At 39.2% G+C, this 25,680-nt stretch overlaps 1 protein-coding gene across 3 annotated transcripts; it reads right to left on the bottom strand.

The window, feature by feature from the left end:
• Positions 1–537: 537 nt before the first annotated feature.
• Positions 538–23,577, bottom strand: YTHDF3 (YTH N6-methyladenosine RNA binding protein F3). Of its 3 annotated transcripts, none has more exons than XM_062489340.1 (5): positions 23,277–23,577; positions 21,195–21,219; positions 15,980–16,065; positions 13,091–14,683; positions 538–1,508 (listed from the first exon to the last, which is right to left on the bottom strand). In XM_062489340.1, exons 1-5 carry the CDS (start codon positions 23,298–23,300, stop codon positions 1,485–1,487), a joined length of 1,752 nt encoding a protein of 583 aa, XP_062345324.1. In that variant the 5' UTR covers positions 23,301–23,577; the 3' UTR covers positions 538–1,484. The 3 variants fall into 3 exon arrangements, with proteins under 3 accessions (XP_062345324.1, XP_062345341.1, XP_062345333.1); XM_062489357.1 differs by having other exon boundaries at positions 15,980–16,059; XM_062489349.1 differs by lacking the exon at positions 538–1,508 and adding an exon at positions 9,556–9,597.
• Between the last annotated feature and the right edge of the window lie 2,103 nt (positions 23,578–25,680).

The raw sequence follows: 25,680 nt of genomic DNA, 5'->3' as shown, positions 1-25,680 counted from the left end.
CAAAATCATCTGTATTGAAAACAAACCTTTGCTACTTAAGATTCAGAACTTTGCTAAAATCTGTAAATGAAGGACTTGAAACATAATATAAATATCTCTGTTGGACAGTAAGACATGAAACATATTCAAATAATATGTGCTACTGCTATTTTAAGCTATAAGATATCTGACTTCTACATTGCTGTTCTAAAAAGGGAAAGCTATCCCTGGAGTTTGGTACAGGTTGTTCAGTAATTTGTACAGTCAATACACCCGCTTAACAGTTTTTCAATATTCTCTTCCAGAAGACAGAATGTGGTGTTATATGAACTGAAACAAAAGAGACACTCTTAAGAGCTCAAAAACTAGTATAGAACTGGCCCGTTCATAACTTATTCTAAAATTCTTGCTGTGTGGTTCTAACAAAAATCATCTTAACATGGTTATGAATATGTCAACTCCATGGACCGAAGTATTTTTCTCAGAATATATTCAAATGGGGGAAAAACACCTCGACGTTGGCACAATGAAACAAAAAAATTTGAGAAACAGAGTATATGCTTGCTAAACAAGAATTATGTTTATTTAGCTAGTGAATCACCTAGAGGAGTAAATTTTCACTTTCATGATAGCAATCTGTCAGGCTTGCAAACACCCAGAAATAGGAATTAAAGATTATTTTAAATGTAGTTATAAAGGTCATAAAAAGTCTGATTTAGACTGAGGTACATTTACTCAAAACTGAGATTCATTGAGTGGTAGCAAACAAACAGTTCCTCAGACAAATGCACTTTTTTCAGTATACATGTTACAGAAAAAAATAAAGAAATGTGCATTAACTGGTGGTGTCCACCAAGCTGCATATTAATATTCTCTTACACCAAACAGTTTGAAACAAGGGAAATGTCATTCTATTATAATTTCATGTTACAATTCATTTGGCTAAACTGCAGCTTAAAGTTGCTTTGCCATATTAAAAGATTACTACAATAATTTTCACATGAACATTTAGACTTGAGTTTTACTCCAGGACTAAATATGGCATGATTTGCTTTTAATCTGTTGAATAGCTAAAAACTGACAATTAAAAAAACTACAACAAAGAAAAAAATTAAGTTGAAGCAATGTGAATCTCACATCATTGAACCACTTCTAATGGTTAAATGTTAGTATTTAACAAATTCAAAGAGTTAATGAATCCTTGCATTCGTTCGGTCTCCTGTGCCTTAGCTAGGATGCATAAATACAAAAGACAGCAGATACTGGTAAAAGCTTCAGGACAGAAAGTGCTTGACGAAGGTACAGTTCTCAAGTGTGTTTGGTGAGAGAGTATAAGGGCAGATGCACTGATGAGAACCATTACAAGAAGAGTCAATTTCGTGTTAAAGTGTTCAAAGATGTCACCTTAAGCAGAAAAAAGCTTTAATAACGTCTTCTTAGACATATTAGGCATTTCCAGAGTCTACATCATTAGTGTTGTATTCTAGCAGGACATCTCCATATAGTTATTGTTTGTTTCTATTTCTCTCCTGAAAAAAAACAAAAACAAAGAAGGACAATCATGTTAATACACACAGATCAACATTATCTGCTTTTCTTTCATTACAACATTTTTACTGCTTGCAATTTATCAGGCAAGATGCTTTCAAGGAAAAAGCTTCAATTTTTTTCCAGGAATGTCAAATTATACAATTTAAGTCAACTTCTTAAAGAGAAACACAGAAGCATATGTCAAAGTAAAAGGCAAACATGTTCCAAAAAACTGCTATCAAAAAAGGACTTCTAATGTCAGTTAAATTCACTTACAATAAAATATTTTGCACAAAGTGAACTGAGCAAGGACACTGAGGGACCTACAAACAAGGTAAGATGTACCCTAGATAGTCTGCTTAGCTTGTCAAAAAATACTCAACTCTCCATCCATTATATCCCTGAAAAAATATGGTATTCCTAGGTATCTCCCTAAAAGCCCCATGAAATAAAATGTTCCAAAGTGCTTAAGACCAAAAGGCAAAGTAGCTAGCTGGCCAAACACCTCATCCTCCATACAAATGCTCAAGTGGCAAGAAAAATTTATTTTTTTTAAAGAATGTCATTCACACCTTTTTTAGGAATTACTTTCAGTAACAAAAAGGAAAAGCAGTGAAATAGGAATGGCTACAAAGAAACCTCGCTTCAAGGTGAGCCTGAGCCACAGTGAGGACCCTATTAACTAGACAGCCCTCACAGCACTGTGAGGGGCTACATTTGGCATTTAGGGCTAAAATACTAATGGCCCTGTAACTACCAGGGACTAATAAACCCATATTCTGTAGTACAGGTATAACAGAATAAATGACACTTTCAGTGCTTTAACATCATCCTCCATTTTCTCTACTTCCTCCAGTATAAACACACACAATTAGGCATTATGAATACCGCTAGGAAAAAAAACAAAAAAACTGAACAAACTATATGTTGTTGCCTTCATAATACATCACCTAGCCTGTAAAAAGATACTGGTCAGCATAAAAAACTAAGACCTTATCTTTCAATAGATTTTCCATAATACCTTTCTTTATACGTACAGCTAAGCACATTAAAGAAATATACAAATACATGCATGGAAGAGAGGTATGTTCCCATCCCCATTAAAAGAAAATAAAAATAAAAAATATCTCTCCATATTTTTATTATTATTGCATACTATAAACTGAACAATAACATAGCAGGGAAAACAAAATAACCCCGGAGGCATTTGAGCAAAAATTTCAAAACCACTCTCTCCAATACCACACTGAAACTTTATTATGCTAGAAACTATTGAAGAAAATTGCAAATGAGCATATGACGCGACACAGATTCTCCCAAAAAAGACAGTATATTGAAAGAAGGTGGTAAATAACATTTATACTGGTTATTACTAGTGATCTATTCCTTTCCAAGTCAGATCTCCAAGTTGCTTCAACATGAAAACCAAAGCAATAAAGCCCAGTCTTGGTCACAATGAGCAGCTCATGGCCCCAGCAGCTGTGTGCCTAAAACTAGACATTTGCTAGAGCAGAATTTTGTAACTAATATTTTCATAGCAAGATACTGCTTTTTAAGATTGATAGTATCAGTTATTAACACAAGTTGATATCTTAACAATGCACTCTTGGCTGAAAACAGATGATGACTGGCTTCATGCCTCACTGTGCATGTAAGGCATGTAAAAATAGCCTGCTCAGGGACATCTCAGATTATTCCTCTAATATTAGCAGACTTCAATTGCAAGAACTACACAAATTGTTGAAAAACACTCCTGTGGTATTAAGTAGGAGCCTATGAAACTGCAATGTTAAAACATACAACAGGTATAAATGCAACCTGTATACAACTACAATCATCAGCTCCTGTTTATTTGCAAGTATCACATGCATATAAGCACTGACTCAAGCTGCCTAGAAAGACCCTCCATGTTTCAAACTGCTGTAGTATAAACTGACATTATGCTTTGTGAAGCCCTCAACTCAAAATGTATTTAAAGTTAATAAAAATTCAAAGCAGAAAAGGAATGATACCCTCACTACCTTCTTCCATTTGACAAAATAAAGGTGGTGTTGCATATTTTACATCCTCTTTGAATTCTACAGAGAAAAAAGAAGGCTTCCAAACACCAGCATATCTATCCTGTAGTCTCAAAATTATGCATTACTACATTTATATTAAAATACTTCACACAGACATACAAGCACAACATTTTTCAATGCAAGTGAACAGTACATTCTTCAAATTGTATTGGTGACATTTGGCACTCTGCACTGCAAAACAGAGAGAAAGACTTGATTTATTCAAAACACAGGCAGTAGTATTCTACTCAAAACCAAACCCTTCCCCAACTCCAAAGTCAGATCACACTCCTGGACCACTGTCTTCTCCCATCTCAAAAGGTAATTTTCTGGGGTTTTTTGGTGTTTTTGTTTTGGGTTTTTGGGGGAGCTTTAGACAAACTAAGGGAAGACTTTACTTCCAGAAAGTTTCCAGCACCAGAGTAGAAGTTTCCAGCATAATCACTTCTCTTTTACCCAACTGATTTAATTTCATATATTTAGATAAAAGCAAAACTTCTGTCACATCTCTTGCAATGCTCTTGGATGTAAACTTTCTTCTGTAAATTCCCTGACAAAGGTCAGCTTCACTTCAGAACTCACCATGGTCAGGTTACCCAGCTTTAGGGGGAGTTTATGAACAGGACACAGAAATTAAGTACTATTCAAATCAAACATGGGAACATATTGGTTGGTTGAAGGTACTATCAGCTGCAGACCATATGCTGAACACATTTCACACATGCAAATAACTTTCTGCACAAACCAAATAAAGGTGAATCTCAAAACTGCTTGGTCTCATTAGGAATGAGCATCAATCTAATACAAACAGAACTATAAAATTAACTTAGTCTGAACTGCGAAGCTGACTTACTCCCAAATTTTAGCTGCCTGAATTCAGAGCATTAATTGAATGATCCCATGCTGAGAAGTAGCAGCAATGTAACTTATCCTCAGATATAATGAAATCACAGTGTTAACAAAATTTCTAAATTCAAAGCAACAGAAACATTTCCTGATCTGAAAGAAACTACTGAGACACACATAACCCTGACTTTGGGATTTCTTTTGCACAAATAAGGTAAACTAAAAAGCCTTGTTTTAAGTAGTCTACATGGAAATGAAAATGCAGCCCAACAAGAAGCTACTATAGTCTTTGGCTGTATTTTTTTTCCAAGGTCCAACAAACTGAAGCTCAAGGTCAGGAAAGGCAGATCTGAAAGAATGACTCTGGCTGATTTTTACAGCAGTTGCAAGTGCAAGTATTTCAAGGTGTCCATTTGGAAGCTATCCAGGGTTGCAAACTTACACAGGCCAATTGCAGAATTCCCACACACCTTTCAGCACTATCAGCTATAAAAAAACACCAAACCAGAATATCCAAACAAACAAACCTAGAATTTTGCCAAACCTCTGCCTCTTACTGCAATGTTTAAAGTGTTCATGCCTGGAGCTGTCTACTCTGCCCCTCTCCCAAGAGGGAGTAATTCTCACAACAGCTTCAGAAGCTGCTTTACTGCAAACTGTGATTTAATCTTTAACTTAGAAGCCCTGCTCATCTGCAATGTAAGCTAACATGTCAGACTGCATTCTGTGAAGTGAGGCTTGGGCTCTCATTTGCTCTGCCAACTGTGCTGCGTGGGCAGAAACACCTGGCAGAGGCAGAGCAGCCAGCTGTAGAGGTGGTGAAAAGAATCCACAGCAAAGTTCATGAAATCTCATTTACTAATGGCATCAGCCATAATCTGCAATTTATTTCACTCCAGTGTACCAGTACTAGGGCAGCATAAGCACTGACCTTAAGTCAATGTATTTCAGAACCACAATGAAAAGCAAATTACTAAAAAAATAAAAAATGCCAGAAATTGTTTGCTCCATTTATATTACAGGCTGTTAATGTGAACTAGATTACTGAAACTTTAAAGTTGTGTAAAATATTGGTCCTTTTTAACTTCTCACACTTGAACTCCCAACTAAAGAGGGTACACCTCCTCAACACAGACATATTTCTCTGAGAAGTACATCCAGGAATTCTGGGAAGAAGGAAGAGAAGAAATAGATAAGAAGGTTCTCTAGAAGTCTTGAATTAACCTAGAAATTTTTCCTGTGCAGATGCCAGTCCCTCCCTAAACACTAATTTTCTTCTATTCCTTGATTCAACATGAAAACCACAAGGCACAAATTAAAAATCAAAGTTAATATACAAAGTCAAATAAGGTTTTACAACTTAAGAGTAGCTCCTTCTCCCAGTAAGCTTTACGAATTAATATTCATCTGAGACCCTGCTACTGCAGATCAGTTGAACTACAGACAGTATATAAGGTTCTCAAGCACGTATGTTAAGAAATCCTACAAAAGCCAGAAGACCTAGACTAATAATTTATTTATTCCTCCTACTAGTTTTGATGGCATTTTACTTAGTCACTGAAACATACTTTTAAATATATTTTCCAATTATAGGAAAAAACGTGGGAAAAAAAATTACTGTAAAAAGGTAAATAAATTAAAATTTGATCAAACTCACGCAGTTAGTAGAACACTAACAGACCATATTACTTTATTATGGTAATGATAAAGGCAGTAAGAAGTTAATCCACCACCTGAAATTCCACAGGGTACAACCATTCAGAAGGCAGAGGTGGAGAAAGAAACCCAACTACTTAAAGACACCCTATGATAACACACAAGAAAAGGCTCTGCAGAAATGAAGCTGGAACTCCATAGCCAGAAAAGCCCTTCAATTCTTGTCTTCCCAGGCAGATACTTTCAGTGATGGATCAGCCAATTCTAACCACAAGCAGCATGCTTTGCTTCAGTGCCATACATCATTATATACTGAAATATCAGACTTCAACTATCTACAGGACAGCCATTTCAGCAAGATGATCAAAAAGAAGAAAAGAAACCAGCCTCCAGATGCCCACTATTATTTGTTAACAATGTTCAGAGTATAACATTGGCTTTTGAAGACTGACAAGAGATAGCCTCTTACCAAATCTATAGAAACTGGATTTAGTGATGACCTCTGTCCCAGGAAAAGAAGCAGGAAGACTCTGACAATCTCTGACACCTGGGTTAGTTTTTCTCAGATGCCCATGGGCAACAAGAAGACATTATTTAATCGTTCTGCTAAGGAATTTATGGTAGCCTTGGAAGGGAAATAACATTCACTACAGGGCTTACAAAATATACTAAGGAAGAATTTCTCAGGCAGTTTTTCTTTAAGCCTCTCCACTCATACTCTTTGAATAGGTGTAACTCAAATTCTAATCTACCATGAAGAAAAATGAACTTGCTTTACCTTGGTTTCCTATTTATATGAAAATGCAGTGAACATGGAAGTTTACATTTACTTTTTACTATTTGGACTATAATCCATAGGGTACAGAACAAAACCATAATTACTCATCACTATTAACTACACTACCAAACCTCTGAAAAATTCACAAAGAACTGGGCTCAAAAAAACCTATAATCTGCTAAGTTGTGTAATGTTTCACTTCAGCTAGATGAATACGAAGGTTTCGATATAAAACAAACAATCCTAGTTCAACTGAATCTACAGGAACAGCTTTAACAGACATGAAAGATCTTGTATGTTTTAAAGTCCCATTTTTTTCCAGCAAACCACTTACAGGAATCTCCACTGAGTTTCTGCTAGCTAGCCCATCTGCAGTATCAAGGTAGAATCAATGAAGCAAGGCTGTGAAGAGTCACAATAGGTTGGGACTCTCTTGCAACAGACAGGCATGTTTCTTCCCTGCAAACTGCAGGAAAAGTATCACTGTTCTAGACAATTTGTTCTTAATAGGGACTTGAAATCTGAGGAGATGTATCAGGAAGCAGAAAGCTGCCTCATGAATTTTTACAGCTATCTGTGTATAGTTAAGATTCTGCTTCTGCTCTGGAACAAGAGATTTAGATTTTCTTCTTTGCTTTAAAAATACCAACTTAAAAAAAACAGCATTTAGAAAAGGTACTACCATCACAGATCCAGCTCAATTCCAGTTTGAAGTCCTGTCCTTGGTAGCTACCTTGATATTTAAGAACATAACATTAGATTCCAAAAAGTGACTGCTCTCTTAGGCTTTGAGGTAAACCATTTGGTTGATATTCCCAGCTTTTCCAATAGGGGTCCCTATTTAACAGGATAAATTGGTCTTTCCAGAGTAAGAGAAGTTGAATCCACTCTGTAAAAAGGACTTGGTAGGCTTGATTTTCTGGTAGGGATTTCAAACAAACAAACAAAAACATGACAAGATCCGAAAAACTGCTGCTATGAACTAAGACTGCCTGGAAGTTTAACTACTTTCCACCTCTTATTCAACAGTCCAATATTGCACTTTCCCTCTTTTATCATCACTAGAGAAATGCAGGCAACATCACTGCTCAAACTTTCATGGTCACCATGTAAGAGACCACAGTGTAACATCGATCCCCATCCTCTAATGAATTCTAAATTATACCTTGGAACAGAAACAGCAGACTCCACCAAATGCACAGAAAACAGGCACATTTGAAACCCCTGTGTCTGTAACATAAGAACCTGAAGATCAATTTCAAGTTTTTCCAAAAGACTAAAGATGCAAAAGCAAATGAAGACACGGCAAATAAGCACACCATCATGGAAAGGAAATTCTGGAGCAGTACGGTCAAAATTATTCTAGCTCCAAATAATCTTCTCCCACTCCCATCAGGGGTACAGATTAATCTCAAGACTATCAAGGGAGGGGAAAAAAAAGTGTTTCCTGTTTCAACTTTCTCACTTCCAATTATGAAGATTACACTCTTGATAAATATGAAGTTCAAGGAAATGGCAAAATGTCTCTTGAAACATCATCAAAAGCACACAGGAAATGAACAAGTTTCTCAGAAGATATTAATTACATAACCCTCTCTCAGATGCAAATACACAAACTTTTAAAAGTTTAGTATAAATATAATTTAACTGCATACAAATTTTTCATCAGTCACCTGCTTTCCTTCACTGAAAATCTGTCAATGGATCTGTATCTAATTTAGACATTATTATAGAGTAATTGATGGTTGGGGGTTAAGAGGAGGAAGAAGCAGCTACAGTTCAGTCTTGATGGATGCCTTCTCCCTTCAAGATATTTTTAGGAAATATCAAATAAAGCACAATGTCAGCAATGTCCTAGAAAGGAAAGGAGTTACACTGCTTAGCACTGCAGCCTGATTATAACCCAATTATCACAGAAACAAAAGTTACATTGGTATCAGAATGAAGGGGGGGAAAAAAATTACTCCTTTTGAGTCAAGAAGCTCTAGCTATGTCAGCATTCCTATTACAAGATATGCAATACAACAGAAGAAAGCTAAAATTTTAAATGCTTATTTATCTGCCATTTAAAGGCCTCCTGAAAAGTAAAAAAATCTAAATGCGAATTAAATAAACACAAATATATACTAAATTCAGAATTCTGTCTTACCTTATGAATAAAAATCAATTACTTTTCTCGACTACTGCACTAAGAAAACCAACTAAAACACTCTACAATTACATGAAACCATGACCTTTTTCCCCACTCTATGGTGCAGAAGTAGAATTCTCCATCAAAAAGCACCTAAAGAAGTCCTAGGACAGCACATAATAAGCCACCATCTGAGGGCAAGGAAGTTCTAATCTGCCAACAACTGCATTTTTAATCAGAGCCACATTTTATTTTCACCTATATACTTACTGAAGACCAGAAGCAAAGCTACTACTACAAATGTTTTTCTTTATTTTAAATGCCTTTTATTTTCTAAATCATAATTATGTCATCTTAAAAGGCATATTTTCAGATCTGTTTCATTTATTTAGATATTACAGCTTTCTGTTGTAAGATAATAAAACATCTTTTCAAATAATGTGCATACAAATCAGCACATTTACACCACAAAGCAGCAGCTAACTAAGGACAAATGGAATTCCAGATTATTTCAATGTATGTCTGACAGAACTCATGAAAAGCATCACTCATTTCTCTGATCCTTTGGTAAAAGATCATAGCACTTGTATGCTTAAAATAGGAGTCTGGAACCTGAGCTGTAAGAGAATGGGAATGATTACTGCACAAGCCCAGCTGCAGGTACCTTAACCACACCAGGATTACATCAAACAGTGGTAGACACTGCAGTTCCAATATTTATGCTTAAAGAGACTATTCTCTGTCATTTTCAACTAACCTTTATCAAATGGGAAAGTTACTGAAGTTTCATGTTTATCAGAGACTATTCCTTGCACTTTCAGAAGCATACTGCCATATTTTAATAAAACATACTGCTAGGCCATATTGGAAATGAATTATTGATCCCCCTGAGTTGTTAAGATTAAACTTTTTCAACCAATTATTTTAAGATAAATTAGCTTTAATGATGAACAGTTATAAAGTAAATTAAATGCCTAAATCATTTGCTGTTTACAATACTTAGATTGCTGGCTGTATGAAAGTTTGTAACCAGCTATGCAATAACAAAACATTAACTGAGTTCCAAGGACCCTGGAAGGGAATACTGCTGCCTGATGCATTTAATATTTTATTAAAAGTTATAAGCCTATTTTTTTGCGACCAAAACACTGGAAACGAAGTGACTGCCACAGCTCCCAAAGAAAATGAACACGAACTTAATTTACATAGTAATACTGGCAGTAGAAAGTGCACATATTTAAATACAGCTCCATGAAAGCTTAGTTGCCACTAGGTAATAGTGTTATTCAATTAACCATAAACCAGAGCTTACAATACTAATTGGTGCATTTAGAGACTCGAATCATAAGAGTTAACAATTGTATGTTTACAACTTAAAGACAGATTGCTTGTACACTGTGTGATAAAAGAAAAAAAACACAGATTTAAAATCAACATTCAATCATAAGAGAATGTTAAACTCTCAGTAGACGTCATTAGTTTAATTTGAATTTCCTATCTTGTAATCTGTATTAATTCGCTTAAGGCATGTCTCAAATCCATCTAAGAGAGAAAACTTTACAACTGACCTACAGAGTTCTAAAGCAAGTTTTCATAATTGATTATAAAACCAATTTGTACAATGCTGTAACAAGAGCTAATGGCCACTACTGCAAGTGTCTTGACAAGTATGTTTTCTCTCAAAAGGGTTGGGAAAGGTAATTATTTACAAAGAAACAGAGGTCAGTACTTGAGTCATACAGATACTATGTTTCTCTGAAGATACTCAAATAGCAATGTTACTTTATTACTCAAATACCCATCATCACAGTTACCTAAACCAAGACCTACTAAATGCTGTACTTTGAATTTTAAATTTACCACACATAGAAACACTACCACTAATGTACATTCCTTCTCTTCATTACATTTTGTGGCTTCTACCTACTACTGAGGGAACAAAACCACAAACAAAACAATCTTCCTGAGTTGCTAGGGCACATCTGAATTATGACCAGCTTGAGAAGTTTGGTTATTTTTTTTTTTTCAAAAAATGAGATATTTTTGAAGCAAGCCAGTTATTTGTGAAATATCTCAAGATTTTGAAAATTTAGAAAATACTGAAGCATGAAGGCTACAGAGATACATTATAATCTTAGTCCACCTGAAACGTTATAAAATCACAATGAATCACAGAATCAGAATGTCTGGAAAGCACCCATGAGGATCACCAAAGTCCAATTCCTGCTTCTGTGCAGGAGAGCCCAAGAGTTGCACCATCTACCCGAGAGTGTTGACCAAAGACTTCTTGAACTCCGTCAGGCTTGGAGCTGTGACCACTATCCTGGACAGCCTGTTCCAGTGCCCAGCCACCCGCTCCTATCTGATCTACATCTTTCTGGATACAGCTTCAGGCCATTCCCTCTAAACCTGTCACTGATCACAAGAGTGAAATCAGTGCCTGCCTCTTCACTTCCCCTCATGAGACCACAGTGAGGTCCCCCCCAGGCTGAACAAACCAAGTGTCCACAGGTTCTTCTTACAGTTTCCCCTCCAGACCCTTCACCATCTTTGTGGCCCTTCTGGATGCCCTCTAATAGCTTTATCCCTTTCTTATATTGTGGCACTGAAAACTGCATGCAGGACTCGAGGTGAGGCTTCACCAGCACAGGGTAGGGTGGGACAACCACCTTCCTTGACAGCCAGGTGATTCTGCACTTGATAAAGTTGTACCAAAGCCTGAAAAAGTCGAAGTTTGCCCCTTACATTTAATATTAGTTAAGAAAGCAGTCTATCACCCAATCATCAAGATACTATGAAAGTAACAATACTCATTTAGGGCATAGTCCATTTTCTTTTTAGGAAAAAATATCCAAAAGGCATTACATACCCAACTAGAATACTCACTCACCCGTCCTCCCAACAAAAGAAAACTTTCAACATAACAATTTCTTGCAGAGCTGTGCAACAGAGCTACAGAATTGATTTGGGGTATGCCTGACACTGCTCTACAGGAGCATATGTTGAATGATTAGGAAATGTACAAAAGAGGTGAAACCACCGCAGTACTAGAAACCTAACAGAAGTAAACATTTCACCTGCTTTGCAGCCTCTTTGTGCTGGCTTCAACTGAACAAATTCTCAACTTTACATGTCTCAAGGTCTCTAGTTAGCATAAACCCTAAACTTTTGGCAGTTTTTATTCACTGAGTGCTGTGACATGATGAACATCATTAGAAACAAATCGCACTGATGGCAACTCCCATTTTGGAATACTTGCATATCATCTAACTGGTAAAAATAGCTCCTGAAATGTTTCTAACCATGAGACAGTTACTGGCAAGTCTGGAAAGAATATAAGAAAAGTAAATATTGTGGCCAATGGTGAGCACAACTGTTATGATTAAGGAGGGTATACAAGACAAAGTAGACAAGTACTATAAAACTACTTGAATTAAATGCTTTTCCCACATCTGGTTTCCTGAAATGCCTCCTAAACTAAAAATTTCACTACAGAGTTATCGCAATTACTCTTCCTAGCAGAAATAAACTACAAATTACATTTTTTAGGAAATGCACTATCAGAAAGGAAAAAAAATATTATTTCAACACTATACAAGTCATCACTGCATTACTTCTGTGCTTCACAGTTCCACAAAAGATATATTGAATCAAGGAGAAAACCTGCTTTTCACACTAATCAGGCTGTTAACATTTCATTAAAGCAGAATTTGAATTAAAATGTTATGTTAAATAAAGGACACTTCTCTAACTTCTGGTCCTTTTTGTGACACCCAGAAATTGTAAAAATCTAAGCAAGAAGACTTCAGTTATGGATAACGGACTCAATTCAGTTTTCATTTGCATTGAGGAAGTAGAACATGTCAGATGTCTGCTTATTCAGGCCTACCTTAGTAATGTGATTGAACAGATGACAGAACTAACAAACAAGTTACAGGAACTTAAATTTTTTTCATTAAGAGCCAGTTATATGATGTAGACACTTGGAGCAAAAGGTACCACTTTCTCATTTAACACTTGCAGACAGAAAATCCAGATGAATTAAAAACATCACCTGGATGGTTTCCAAAAACAGAAAAAAGATCTATTGTAATGATGCTGATTTCTTACCCTACGCATGGCTTCCTCCTCCTCTTGACGCTTCTCATAATGTGCAAAGTCATCAAAGATTGAGGTGGTATGCTTGAAAGTAGCAATTATTTTAAGCACTTGCTTGGCTTTTTCTAGGGGTACCTCTTGAGTGTCCCTCGAATTGGTAACCGGTTTGTTATCATTGTTTTCCAAGCGAATATGTCGCAGTTGGTTATTGGGAACGTCTTTGACAAAGATCCATTTGACATCAAACTTCCCCTTCCACTTATCCTGAGACCAGACACCAGCATATGCATTGTAGTCCACAACAGACTTCATCTCAGCCACTCCACAAAAGTGTCCACTGCCATTCACACTGAAGAGTAAATAGAGTGGGCCTTTTCCATTCAGGGACCGGTAAGCAGCATCCAAGCGCTTATTACCATGCTCAGTACTACACCAGATAGAGTACTTAATGGAGCGATGAATATCGTCCTCTGAGTAACTTTTGATTATAAACACACGTCCATTCTTCAGATTCCAATCGAAGTCTTTGGGATTGTAGTTGTTTATGGCCTTTAGTTTCTCCAGCACTGGGTGCACTTCCACACCAGAAGGTGAGGAGCTGACGGATACAACACCTAAACCAAAGTTCTCACTACCAGCTCCATTGTTCTGGCTGAAGCCCACACCCCTATTACGAGGAGCTACCCAGCGGTTTTGCAGCTGTTGCTGCTGCAATTGGTGAGGCTGGGCCTGCTGCTGAGGTCCTTGTTGCTGTTGTGGTTGCTGTGGCTGAGGCTGCTGTTGAGGCAGTTGGCTTTGCACCAGTGGTGGTGGTTGAATTAATGGCTGAGGCTGCTGGATTATAGTCTGAGGAGGCAGTACTGGTTGAGCTGGGGGTGCTTTTACCACTGACCCTTTGTCATCCCAAGTTCCAATATTCATGTTGTGTTTTATAGGTGGTGGCGGTACAGCAGGGCCCCCAATGCCCACATTACCTTTAGGCTTGAGCTTCGGCTGAGGTTTAGCAGGTTTCCTTGCAATTGCAGCCCATGAGGTTGGTTTAGGTGCTGAACTGCTAACTGGGGGCACGCTGTTAGCTGCAATGCTTGTCATACCTGTACTGCTCAGAGCTGAACCTACAGTTTTTGTTACAGCAGCCGTCATATCTCCACCAATTTTCAGTCCAGTCATGCCTTGCTCAATGCTGCTAATCCCAGGCACCTTGCTCAGAGTATCACTGCCAAATCCAGCCTGTCCATCTGCTATGGCTCTCCCAAGAGAACTAGGTGGATAGCCATAGCTGCTGCTGTAAGCAGAGCTTTGCGTTGATTGTCCCTGAGATCCACTTGTCCCCCATGTAGAGAAGTCTGCATTCCCAGGAAAAAAATTAAATCCATGCTGCCCAAGAAATGGAGGGGTATTTCCTAATGCCCCGGGTTGACTAAATACACCGTCAGGTATGTAATGGTGTTCACCATTGCTCATCTGTCCATAAGTTGTCAAATATGGCATTGGAGGGTCACCTGCAGTTGACCATGCTGCTTCACCTAAAGAGTATGGAAATCCAATGGAGGGAGCATAATAGCTAGGCATATATGGGTCTGACATTGGTGGATAGCTGTTGCTCTGCAAGAAAATAAAATTTAAAAAGTCAGCAATATTGACAATTATGCTCACGGGAAAAAATCTGTAATACAATCCAAAACATTTTTAAGGATTATATGAATGTATCTAACTTCCACTATTCCTCACAACATAAAAGATGAGTGAAGTATCTGTCAGATAGGGCCATTTTTTCAAGAGACCTTCTCAAAGCCATAAAGGGCCCCCTTTTTCTGGAACATTATCCTCATTTTTAGCTACTAAACTAGGTTTAAAATGCCTCCATGCCAACAGTATCAAGAAAATAACAAACTACTTAAAACAAGTCATAACTACACCTTCATAACTGAAGAAAAACAGCTGCAACTATGATTTAAAGTTGTGGTATTCTTAGATTTTTGTCGTATTTCTCAATTTCTCACTTCTAATTGGAGACTTCAACAGAATATTACAGTGAAACGGATGCAAGGATGCCTGTTTCACAAGTACCAACAAAAAAAAAAAAAGTAACATATCCATGCTATGGAGATTGGGCATTAAATCGGTACTACACCAGAAAGACTCCTGAGAAATCACACAATTTACTTCTTGAGACACTTGAAAAACTACCCCCATATGATTTCTGGTGCTGTTTTGTAGAAAAAAATGCACGTATTATCTTCTAGCTGATGCTTCCTTAATGTTGTATTATTGGGGGAAAAAAAAGTGAAGGCAAGCAAAAATTCTTATGTTTTTTAATAACTTGCACTCTCTCTCAAGATCACTCTAGTTTACAAACTTAACATAACTCATTAACTTTCAACTAAGAGGCAATTCTCAGCTCTAGAAGTCAAACCATTAGCTTCTTGGCAAAAGAGTTGTACCAAACTGTACTGATATTAAGCTTCCATCTATTATGCCATCAGCTGTGAGCTATTTCTACCACCTTTAAAGGCAATCATGTCCAAGCAGTTAATATATTCTCAGAGCCAATAAAACTGTTGTTTTGGATTGCATCCAAAACAATGATTTTGTTTTAAGTGTAAGGGTTTGGGGTTTGTTTTTTAGCTCAAGCCTCTTGTAACTCCATCTCTCTGAAGCTACTGCAGAAGCACAGGAGCAAGAGATATCAAAGCATGCTTTTTAACTGAAGCTTTTCCAGAATTCTTAAGAATACTTCATCTGCTTAAGATATCATATCATGAAACAAAATATGATATAAAATTATGTTTCCATGTATATTCAGGCAAGTCAGTAATGGTAAGAAATATCCAAAAATTAAGTCTGGAAGTCAGCTGAAGCTCAAAGTTAATTTCAAGGTAGTAATCAACGTTCACTTACCTGATTTGTCTGACTACTTAGATATGGCTCAAAATCATCGTCATTTACTGCATCCTTTTGATGAATCGAACCGTTTTGTACTGAAACTAAAAATAAATCTGTATTAGAATATTCTCTGGAAAATCTATGCTGCACTTTCAATCTAGATAACACTTCTTAATCACCTGTACATTGGCATACATATTATTGTTAAGCACCATACCAATTTAAACAAAATAGTTCAGTCTTACTGATCATGAGGATCAGATCTCAGGAGAGGTCTGCAAAGATAGCAACTAGAACAGACTACTCCTCACTACTCTTTCGTGAGATACACAGACAGATGAAGAACTACAGGCACACCTTATTTGCACAGGCAGCAAATCCAGCATTTCCGGAAGTACCAGGCCAAGTGCAAATGTGCAGACCAACCTGATCTATAGACATACTCAATAGGTTCAGGGAAAGTTGCAACATACAGCTTTCTCCTGCCAGCCTGCCAGGAAGAAAGGCAGTTACCCACCAAGACAGCCATGAAGGACACCACTATTCATCTATTTAATCCTGTTTTTCCTATATAACTGTACTGCATTAGTGACACCTCTGAAGCTCTGAGGTGACAAAGCAAGACAGAAATAAAAGCTTAAGTCCCAAAGGGTGATTACAAGCCTTTCCCAACACATATGCCACTATATGCTGGAATCTCTTCCTACCTGCTCTTCTTGGTCTCCTATTAGCCTTCATTTCATCTAAGGCATTACACCTACCTGGGATTCTCCAGCTGCCCAAATTACTTCAAGTGTCTCTCTACCATCCCCCAGCCAAACTACACAAACAAAGCCACTCTGCACAGATTTCTGCTAAGTTCCACTGTTCCCCATGGTGCAAAGCAAAACAGGGACTTAAACCAGCACTTTCAATTACACAACCTGAAGATGAAGACCTGTTCTCAAAAATAAATTACTGGTTATCCAAATGCATTTTTTTCCCCCAAATTGGTTCAGTGGGTGGAAAAAATGAGTCTTGGGATGATCAGTAAGGTGCACTGACAAACCACGACTGCAGAAGTTACAACAGCAGATTTTCTGAAACTTAAAAAACTGAGTTAGGAGCCAACTTTATGGTTTCTCTCTTTTAGCAAAAGCTCCTGAAAAGCATATACAAGCAAGTAATTAAATATTCAACTTGGCTGAAATTACTGTTTAAGAGTCAGGGTTTTTCCTTGCTTCACTGGGCATAGGGGGGCTGCCACCCAGAATTCACATTGTAGGCCAAGTGGTGCTTGAATTTTTTTCATGTTTGATTTCAACATCCCTAAAACAAAACTGCCTTCAGTGAATGAAACTAGCTGAAATAAATTACAAAGTAATAGATATAATCACAAGGAGTAATCAAAACCCTGGAAAATGTTATTAACTTCAGACAGCAGTAAAAGAAAGGTAACAGTTCATAATTTAATACAGAAGTTTTTTTTCAAAGCAATTATCTGGAAGAAGGCAACCTGTGCTTTGAAAACCTTCTTGAAGTTTTAAAAGAACACCAGACACTTCAGTTATTACCAACTGGCACACTGCATTTCTATACTAGCAAGAGTCAAATATGACCAGCAATGCTGAGCACAACGCAGTTTAGAACTGGATAGAACAATATTCCTAATTAAACACCACATTTAAATTAAACATTAGGTGTTGGGGGTTCTTTTCCCCCATAAATAGAGTTTCAGTTAAGGTCATACGTCATCCTGAATTTACAGACAGTGGTAACATGTTAATGAGCTGGAATTCCTCTTTATATTTATATTTTTCCAGTTACACACAGGACAAGCCTTTTGTCTCTGCCATGTCCACTGCTTAGACTTAACCAAATAGCACAGACAGCACACCTCTCAAAAACAATTCTATTACAATGAAAAACCATGGGCAGCAGCATACAAGTTTCTTAAAAGCGTGCAACCACAAGTAAAGGAATAAACAGATGTATGTCAAGACTAGTAACCCATCAAAATTAATCTCCTCATACTGACAGCTAATCTTGATAAAACGTTCATCTGCTGTGTTTATTGTTCCACAGGTATCTAAAGGTCACTGAAGACAGAATTATTTTTGGTCTGATATAAATAACATAAAATATTCTTGTAAATGTATTTTATTTTTAATTCATTCTATACTGAGATATTAAGTCAGTGACAAAATATTTCAACAGCAACATTTTTTCTAGTGAAAAATATACATTTCCCAGTGAAATAGCATCATTGAAAGCATCTTTCTTTAGCTTTTCATTCTAACTTTACATAATGTGTTAATAGTGAAGAATGTAGCCCACACAGACATTTAACAAGAGCAAATTAATGCCTCATTCCCAAAATCTCATGTTAAGTGTTCCAGTTGAACAGGGCAATGATGAAGAATACTAATGGAAACTAATCTACAGATACTAAAAATATCTGTATCAATACAATGCTAAAAATACCATATGCTTCTGCAAACACTGAAAACATACAGTGTAATTAGGCATTAGGAAGAAGCAATTCATCAAATAGAGGAATTCAAAGCTAACATTCTTTGAACTGCTGCTATCCTTGGAATAAATACTCACAAAAAAAGTGATAAAGGCACAAGAATAACTGTTTAATTCGGAGTCATAACACCTTCATATAAAGAATAAACACTAAAAGAAACATGAAACATTTCATTCTTCTTTTAAACCTAATAATTACATTTAAACCTCCTACAAAACAAAAATATTTGTATACACAAGTGTAAAAATAAGTCAGCACCTTCCTATGATATATTTGATACACTGGCACAATAAACAAAGGGGGGGGGGGGGAAAGTAGGGGGAAAACAAAAAACAAAAGGTGTTCCAGAAATGCCTTTTTTCTTCACACCCCTATATGTCCTAGTTTGATGGACGTCAGTTCTGATGTTTTATGTTAACTGTACAGTAGCTGACAACTAGAAAAAATAAAAGTTTCATGACAGGATGATTTACTCATTAGAGCCTGTGAAATACCACCACAAATATCTGACACAACAGATAGATAGTACCGTTCTACATACTAGAACTTCAGTCCCACAAATTGTGTTTGATGGAAACAGCACAGTACACCAGTTTATGATCAATTAGAATAATGCATCCAAGGCATTTTACCTACCAATAACATTTGCAGGTCTAATATTTTTCATTTCAATAGGAAACACATATATACCCTTTTTACTGCTCACCCATTCTCTCATATCCTCTACCAGACATGTGGACAGCTTCTGCCATTCTCCTTAACATTACTACTCTTATGCACAGAACCCACTTCAGACTGGGATGTTAACTCAGTATCACATCTTCCCTCAAAACTACTCTGAGCTGAGACCTATCATGACAACTGAAAGACTACTGTCTGCTAACATGTGGTCAGTAAGGACTGCTGACACTGACTGAATTCAACCACTTGAAAAAGCCTCTAGCCCAAAGCCAACAACTTGTGCTACACTAACTATGTTAGCACAAATGCCCAGACTTTTAATCTAATGCTAAATCATAACTTAGTTTCACCAAACAGACATTACACCAAAAAAAAAAAAATTAACAGAACAGAGATTAATTGTTCTGTTTTACAACAGTTTTCACTTTGGTCATACTCTCACCAAGACAATATTTCATGAGCATTCATTATTTAAAATGATGCAATCCATTAAAAAATCCAAGTTCAGAAATGCAAAAATCTCTTCCTTACATAGCAAACAGAGATGTATTTTGATTCAAACATTCCACAGCAGTGACAAATTATAGAATACAAAAATATGCTAACATAAATAAGCCAAAGTAAAGCTGACTAGTGCGTTTTCATACACTGCAACACAGCACCCAAACAGAAATGCTAAATACTTGCAGTCCAATTCACATATATAGAGTACAGTTCAAAAACCACCTGTATGAGTCTCTAACAGATGGATCTAATTAACCTCACTAAAACTGAGAAATTATAATTCAAAGATTGTGAAGTCTGACTTCTCTTCTCATTTAAGGGCAACGTGACAGAAGTTATAACCACAAACTATCTCAAAAACATGAAGTAGTTAATGAAGGCACTTTGGGCAAAAAAAAGAGAGAAAACAAGTATTCAAGAATAACTGAACTAAGAACATCTGAGGAGGCAAACATGTTCATTCTTCTCTGAATGCAGAGAAATTAAAAAGAACAGGCCAAATTCAATGAGATCTGGGAACTATGTGCCACCTTGCAAGCAATATATATAACAAGAAGCAGATAATCTGCACATAGACAGTAATAGAGTAAGTATGCTGTGGATACATTAAATGATTGCTCACAGAGAACAATTAGATTAGTTCAGATAATGAACTAAGAGGGGCAAAGAGTACCTGAGCTAAAAAAATAAAATACTTTCTTATCTGCATAAGTATAATAAGGATATTAACACAGAGAGGTAGCTGTGTGCATGCTATTCTATAGCTCAGTTTGCTGAGGAGCTAAGAATTAAATGGGCACAAGCAGACCATTTAAGAGAAAAGAAATTCCAAACACAGTATTAGTGAGAAAACAAATTCCACACAAAATACTGCAAGATATAATCTGAAATGCTGTTTACAACTGATGTGCCAAGAATTTGAGAGAGAATATTAAGTAGTTAGTAGCAGTTCCTTCCTTCTGTAGGAAAGAAATTCCACTGCATATGGTATTTAAAAACTAAGACCTTGACAGAAACACGAAAAAAGCAGAAAAGCAGAAGGCCTACAAACACTGACAAAAGATCTGTTACTGGTGCTAAAATGAAGCAAGACTACAAAAATTCTGAGAATAAGGAAGGTGATGTTTTCTGCTCACAGATTTGAATAACCAGTCACATGGTTGCTGTCTAGCAAACTGAGTAAGCTGTTCAGAAGATTCTTCCTGATGATTCTACTCACTACACAGAAAGGCCCAAGGTGTACTGTTAAAGAGAAATTATGCAAGTATATCACAAAGGCAACTAAAAAAGAAATAACTATTGAACTGTCTGACTTCTGACATTAATCTCTTGCAAAATAACATGGTAAACTGATGCACTGCTGTGCCACAGGAAAAGTGCTGGGAAGTAACATTTTGGCACACAATTTGCTGTCATCCTGCTCCGAAAATAAAAGACATCCTATAGCTACAGCCTTTTGCTATGACTGTCAGATATTATCCTCCATAAAAACAATATTATAGATTTATACAGAAATACAAGATATTAACTTACCTTTATTTCCCTGTCCTTTAGGTCTCTGTATATAGGAAAAGTGGGGGGGAGGGGAGAAGGAAAACAGGTTCAGTTAGAATCCTCTAATACCAACTTCAGTGTAATTCTATTTATTTGCCAATTCTGCCCTTTTCAACTTAAATACCACTTTAAAATATTACTAAACCATGCTATTATAAAAATGTTGTGACATTACTTAAAATAACATTATAAAATACCACAAAACCAAAACCTGATAGAAATTTACTAAAAACATTGACATCATCTAGGATTTAACTGCATGTTAAGCTTAAATGGTGCTGAAATGCTGAACAAGTGAATTTCAATTGCCCCTTGGGCCTGTAAAAACATAAGGAATAAACAAAAAAACCAACACAGAGTTTAAAAAAGTTAGTACCTTAAGATTCATGCCAATACCCAAATTTTATTATGATATGTCATCTTTTAAACTGACAGGAACTTATCAGAGAATGACATACAATGCCTTGCTTTTTAGATATACAAAGGAATATAGAGTTGTATCATATGCTGAACTTGAAGTTGTGCATTCCTCACCTAGGCAATTATAATGAGAATATTATACAGTCTGTACAAAGCATTCACACAAGGAAATAATTCCTTAAGGAGGATTTTTTTTTTTTTAGGATTAGTCATTACAAAACACTGTTAATCTGTCATGCACTAAGAATCAATGTAACATTACAAGTTACAGTATCCTTAATTCCTTAATACAGCAAGATAAAGTAACTTCGAAAAACAAATGCTAGTCCATGAAAATCTAATCCACCTTCTCATATTACTTTCAGCTAAGCAGGAGTGGGTGTCCAGGCTCCATCACTCTCTTAACAATTTTTAGTCCTGAAGAGCTCAGTAGTATTCAGAGGTTTGAAAGTTTAGAAGGTAACCACCTCCAAGTTACTTTCATGTACATTTGTCTCAGAGCTACCATAACACTGTTAAAGGCTGCTTCACCTAGAGGTGCACTGGTTAGACACTGCCCTCTCTAAACGGGAAAAAATCTCTGTAACCTCAAAAACCCCAACCACCTCATCTTTTGGGATGAATCTAATCCAGACACAAAGGCACACCAAGGCATGCAAAGGCCAACAAGAGACACAGAACTAGAAAAAGTTGGGAAGAATCAGCCTTCATGAAAGACAGACCAAGGAAAAGCCAAGAGATCACTTGAGTTAGAAATAAATGCTTAAAGGAAATTGGAGAGCATGCACAGAGACAAAAGAAACAAAACATTAAAGGCACAGAGAGAAAATAAAAGGAGGCAAGAGACTGAAGGGCTAAAACTTTTGGGGAGTGCCAGAAACCCACGGAGGAAGCAGAGATCAAGACAGAACCTAGTTTTCAGCCAGAAAGACCAGCAGAGGCCTAGCAAAGGTAAAAAAAAATAACGAATTCTAGGCTCCGTGAAGGACCAAGTTTTAAAAAGTGCTGCACAGCGCAAGGAGGAAAAATGAGAAGTGATGGAAGAAGAGAAGGCCGGGGGGGGAAGGAGAAGTCAGAGGCCCGAAGGGAGAAAAGGTGGGCGAGGAGAGCGAAAGGCAAGAAGAGAAAGGATGCGGTAACGAGGAACCTGGGGGAGTTTGGGGTGCGCAAGGAGAGGAGACGGCGCTAGGCGCCGCGGGGAGCGCGGCTCTACGGCGCTCCCGGAGCGAAGAACCGGGAGCCCGGAGGCCCGGCCGGGAAGAGCCGGCTCCCGAGTAGGTCACACACAAAGGGGGCCGCGGGCGGGGGCCGGGCCGGCAGCGCTCGGGGCTGAGGGCGGCGGGCGCTGCGGGCGGGCGAGGAGGCGGAGCGGCTCCGGCGCGGCTCAGCGGTTATAAATAGGGGCGGCCGGGCCGGGCAAGAGGCCCGCCATCCCGGCTGCGATGGACAGCCGCTCCCCATGGCGGCTGGGAGGAAAGGAACAAGGGAAGGAGGAGGCCGCGAACCGCGCCGCCCCGGCGGCGAGGGAAGGTGCAGGTGGCCGCCCTGCCGCCGCCCTCCCCCGCCGGGGGTAACGACGGGGCCGGGAAGAGGGAAGCGGAGAGAGCGGGCGGTCGCCTCCCCCCGCCCCGCGGGCGGTACCTGGTCGACGCTGGTGGCTGACATTCTTCACGGGGAGCCGCGATCCCCTCGCTCCGCTCCGCCTGGGCCTCGAGTGATTCCGCACGCCGGGGCCGCTCGCTCGCCTCCGCCGCCTCCTCCCCACCGCCGCCGCCGCCTGATTGTCGTCGCCGCCGACCTGGGCTCGCTGCCGCCGCCGATCGGGTTCCCGCTGGAAGGAGCCGGCCGGCCGGACGCAGCGCCGCTTCCCCCCCCTTGCTCTGGGCTCCGCTTCCCCACAATGGCGGACGAGGCTCCGGCTCCCACTTCCGCTCCGCGCCGCCCTGACCTTCCGCTCCCCCCGCCGCCGGCGTCGCCGCTGACCTTTCCCTTCCCGTCCCCGCCTCCTCCATGTCACGTGGCGCGCCAAGCGGCGCCGCGCGCGCGCCCTCCCGCCGCCCAGCGGCTCCCGTGGAGCGAGGGGGGCGGGGCCGGCGGCGGCGGAGGGAGGGCGCGTGCGCGCGGCGGGCGGAAGGAGCGGAAGGCGCGGGTGCGGCTCGCAGTGCCCGGGAAGGGGGCGGTGGAAAATGTGGGGAATTCTCTCCCCTCCGCCGCGCGCGTGCCGGGGACCTGCTGGCACAGGGTGGTGTGGCGCGGGCGGCGGGCTGCGGGGCCGTGAGGGGACCCAGCCTGGCTGCCCAGGGCGGCTGTTGCTGCCTGCGGAAGGCTCGGGCGGCCTTCCCGCGGCCGCTCCTGTCGCCTCTCCTCTCCCGGGTCACAGAATCACTGATAGGTCAGCTTGGAAGGGACCATAATGGGGCAACTGGTCCAACCTCCCTGCTTAGGCATGGTCATCTCAGAGCACATGGCGCAGGATTGTGTCCAGACGCTTCTGGAATATCTTGAGTGAGGGGGGCAGTCTGTTCCAGTACATGGTCGCCCACACAGTAAAGAAGTTCTTCCTCATATTCGAGTGGGACTTCTGAGTATTGGTTCCTGCCCCTTTCCTCTTGTCCTGTTGAGTGGAAGTGCCTGGATCCATCTTTTTGACGCCTTCCCTGCACGTATTTGGACACATTGATGGGGCCCATCTCAGTCATCCTAGCAGGCCCAGCCCCCTCATAAAGGAGTTGCTCCAGACCCTTGATCGACTCTGTTGCTCTCCCCTGGGCCTGCTCCAGGAGTTTCATGCCTCCTGCATTGTGGAGCCCAGAACTGGACACCGTAGCTCAGGTGCTGCTGGCACCTCCGCAGCAGATTGTAAGCAGGGTGCAGGGCACTTCCTTGGGCTGGAGCCCACAGCTCAGAGCCTGGGCTGTCTGCACTGGGTGAGCTCACGGGTGACGCTTGCTCAGAACCCTTACCCTGCAAGCTCACACCCTCTCTGCTCTGCTCCTGCCAGGCACCTGTGCTGTAGTACAGGTTTGGTAGGAGATCAAACAATGCTTCATCAAATGCAGGAATTTTATCTAGCTGCTTTCAACTGCATTGTAATTAATTACACCGTCCTTAAGTGATGGGAAAAGTTCGGCAATTGCATAGGGGCTTCCTGTAGTAGCCTCAGTAAAATCCAAGACCGCTTCAACAATGCCCCAGGGGAGAATTAAGTATAAACTTGAATCAGAAAAGTCAGCATTGTAGTTAATATGATGCTTAGAGTCTGGCGTTAAGAATGCTTTAAATTCAATACAATTGTGTAAATATAACTGTCAGGGCAATGGGAAGGTGCATTCCTCATTAACTGAGTCCAAGTCCCTTTTAAAACTTGGTGCATGTGTTTTTTCTTCTCAGATTAAAGTGTTTTTGTTCTGGTTTGTTTGTTTGTTTGTTTGTTTGTTTGTTTGGGGTTTATTGTTTGGTTGGTATTTTGTTTGTTTATTGTTTGTTGAGGTTTTTTTAACAATTGCACAAAGTGATCTTGGGGAAATAACACTTCTGGATGAAGAGTCAGTTTGTAGTGGCAAATCATTTCTTAAAATTGTCAAAAAGTGAACATTATACTGGAAGTTACCCAGAATTTGTGTATATAAGACTTGCAGAATGCTCATTTGCTCTGTTGCAGCACAGTCTGTAATTTTGACCACTACCCATGAAGGAATACCCAACAATACAGAGGGAGGCAACAAGGATGATGTAGGTCTGAATGTGGAAAATAGGGTCGAAAAGAAAAGATCGAAAGAAATGCCCTTTGTTGGGTTAGAAGGAGAAGAATGAGGCTGGGATATCATAGGAAGGAAGCAATCAAATATTTTTATGCATTTCAAACATCAAGGCCAAGGACAAAATAATGGATTTAAATTAGAGCTGGCAAGGTTAAAGTTGGTCTTTTATGACACCTGGATGAACTAGTTGACCTTTATTAGATCTGCAAATTTGACTTTGGATAAGACCTTTAAAAAACTATCCACAAGTAAGACTCCTGCCTCTGGCACAGCAGTTAAAAAGC

This window comes from Cinclus cinclus, chromosome 1, assembly GCF_963662255.1.
Source record: "Cinclus cinclus chromosome 1, bCinCin1.1, whole genome shotgun sequence".
NCBI classification, from domain to species: domain Eukaryota; kingdom Metazoa; phylum Chordata; class Aves; order Passeriformes; family Cinclidae; genus Cinclus; species Cinclus cinclus.
This window is presented reverse-complemented; position numbering and strand designations above follow the sequence as displayed.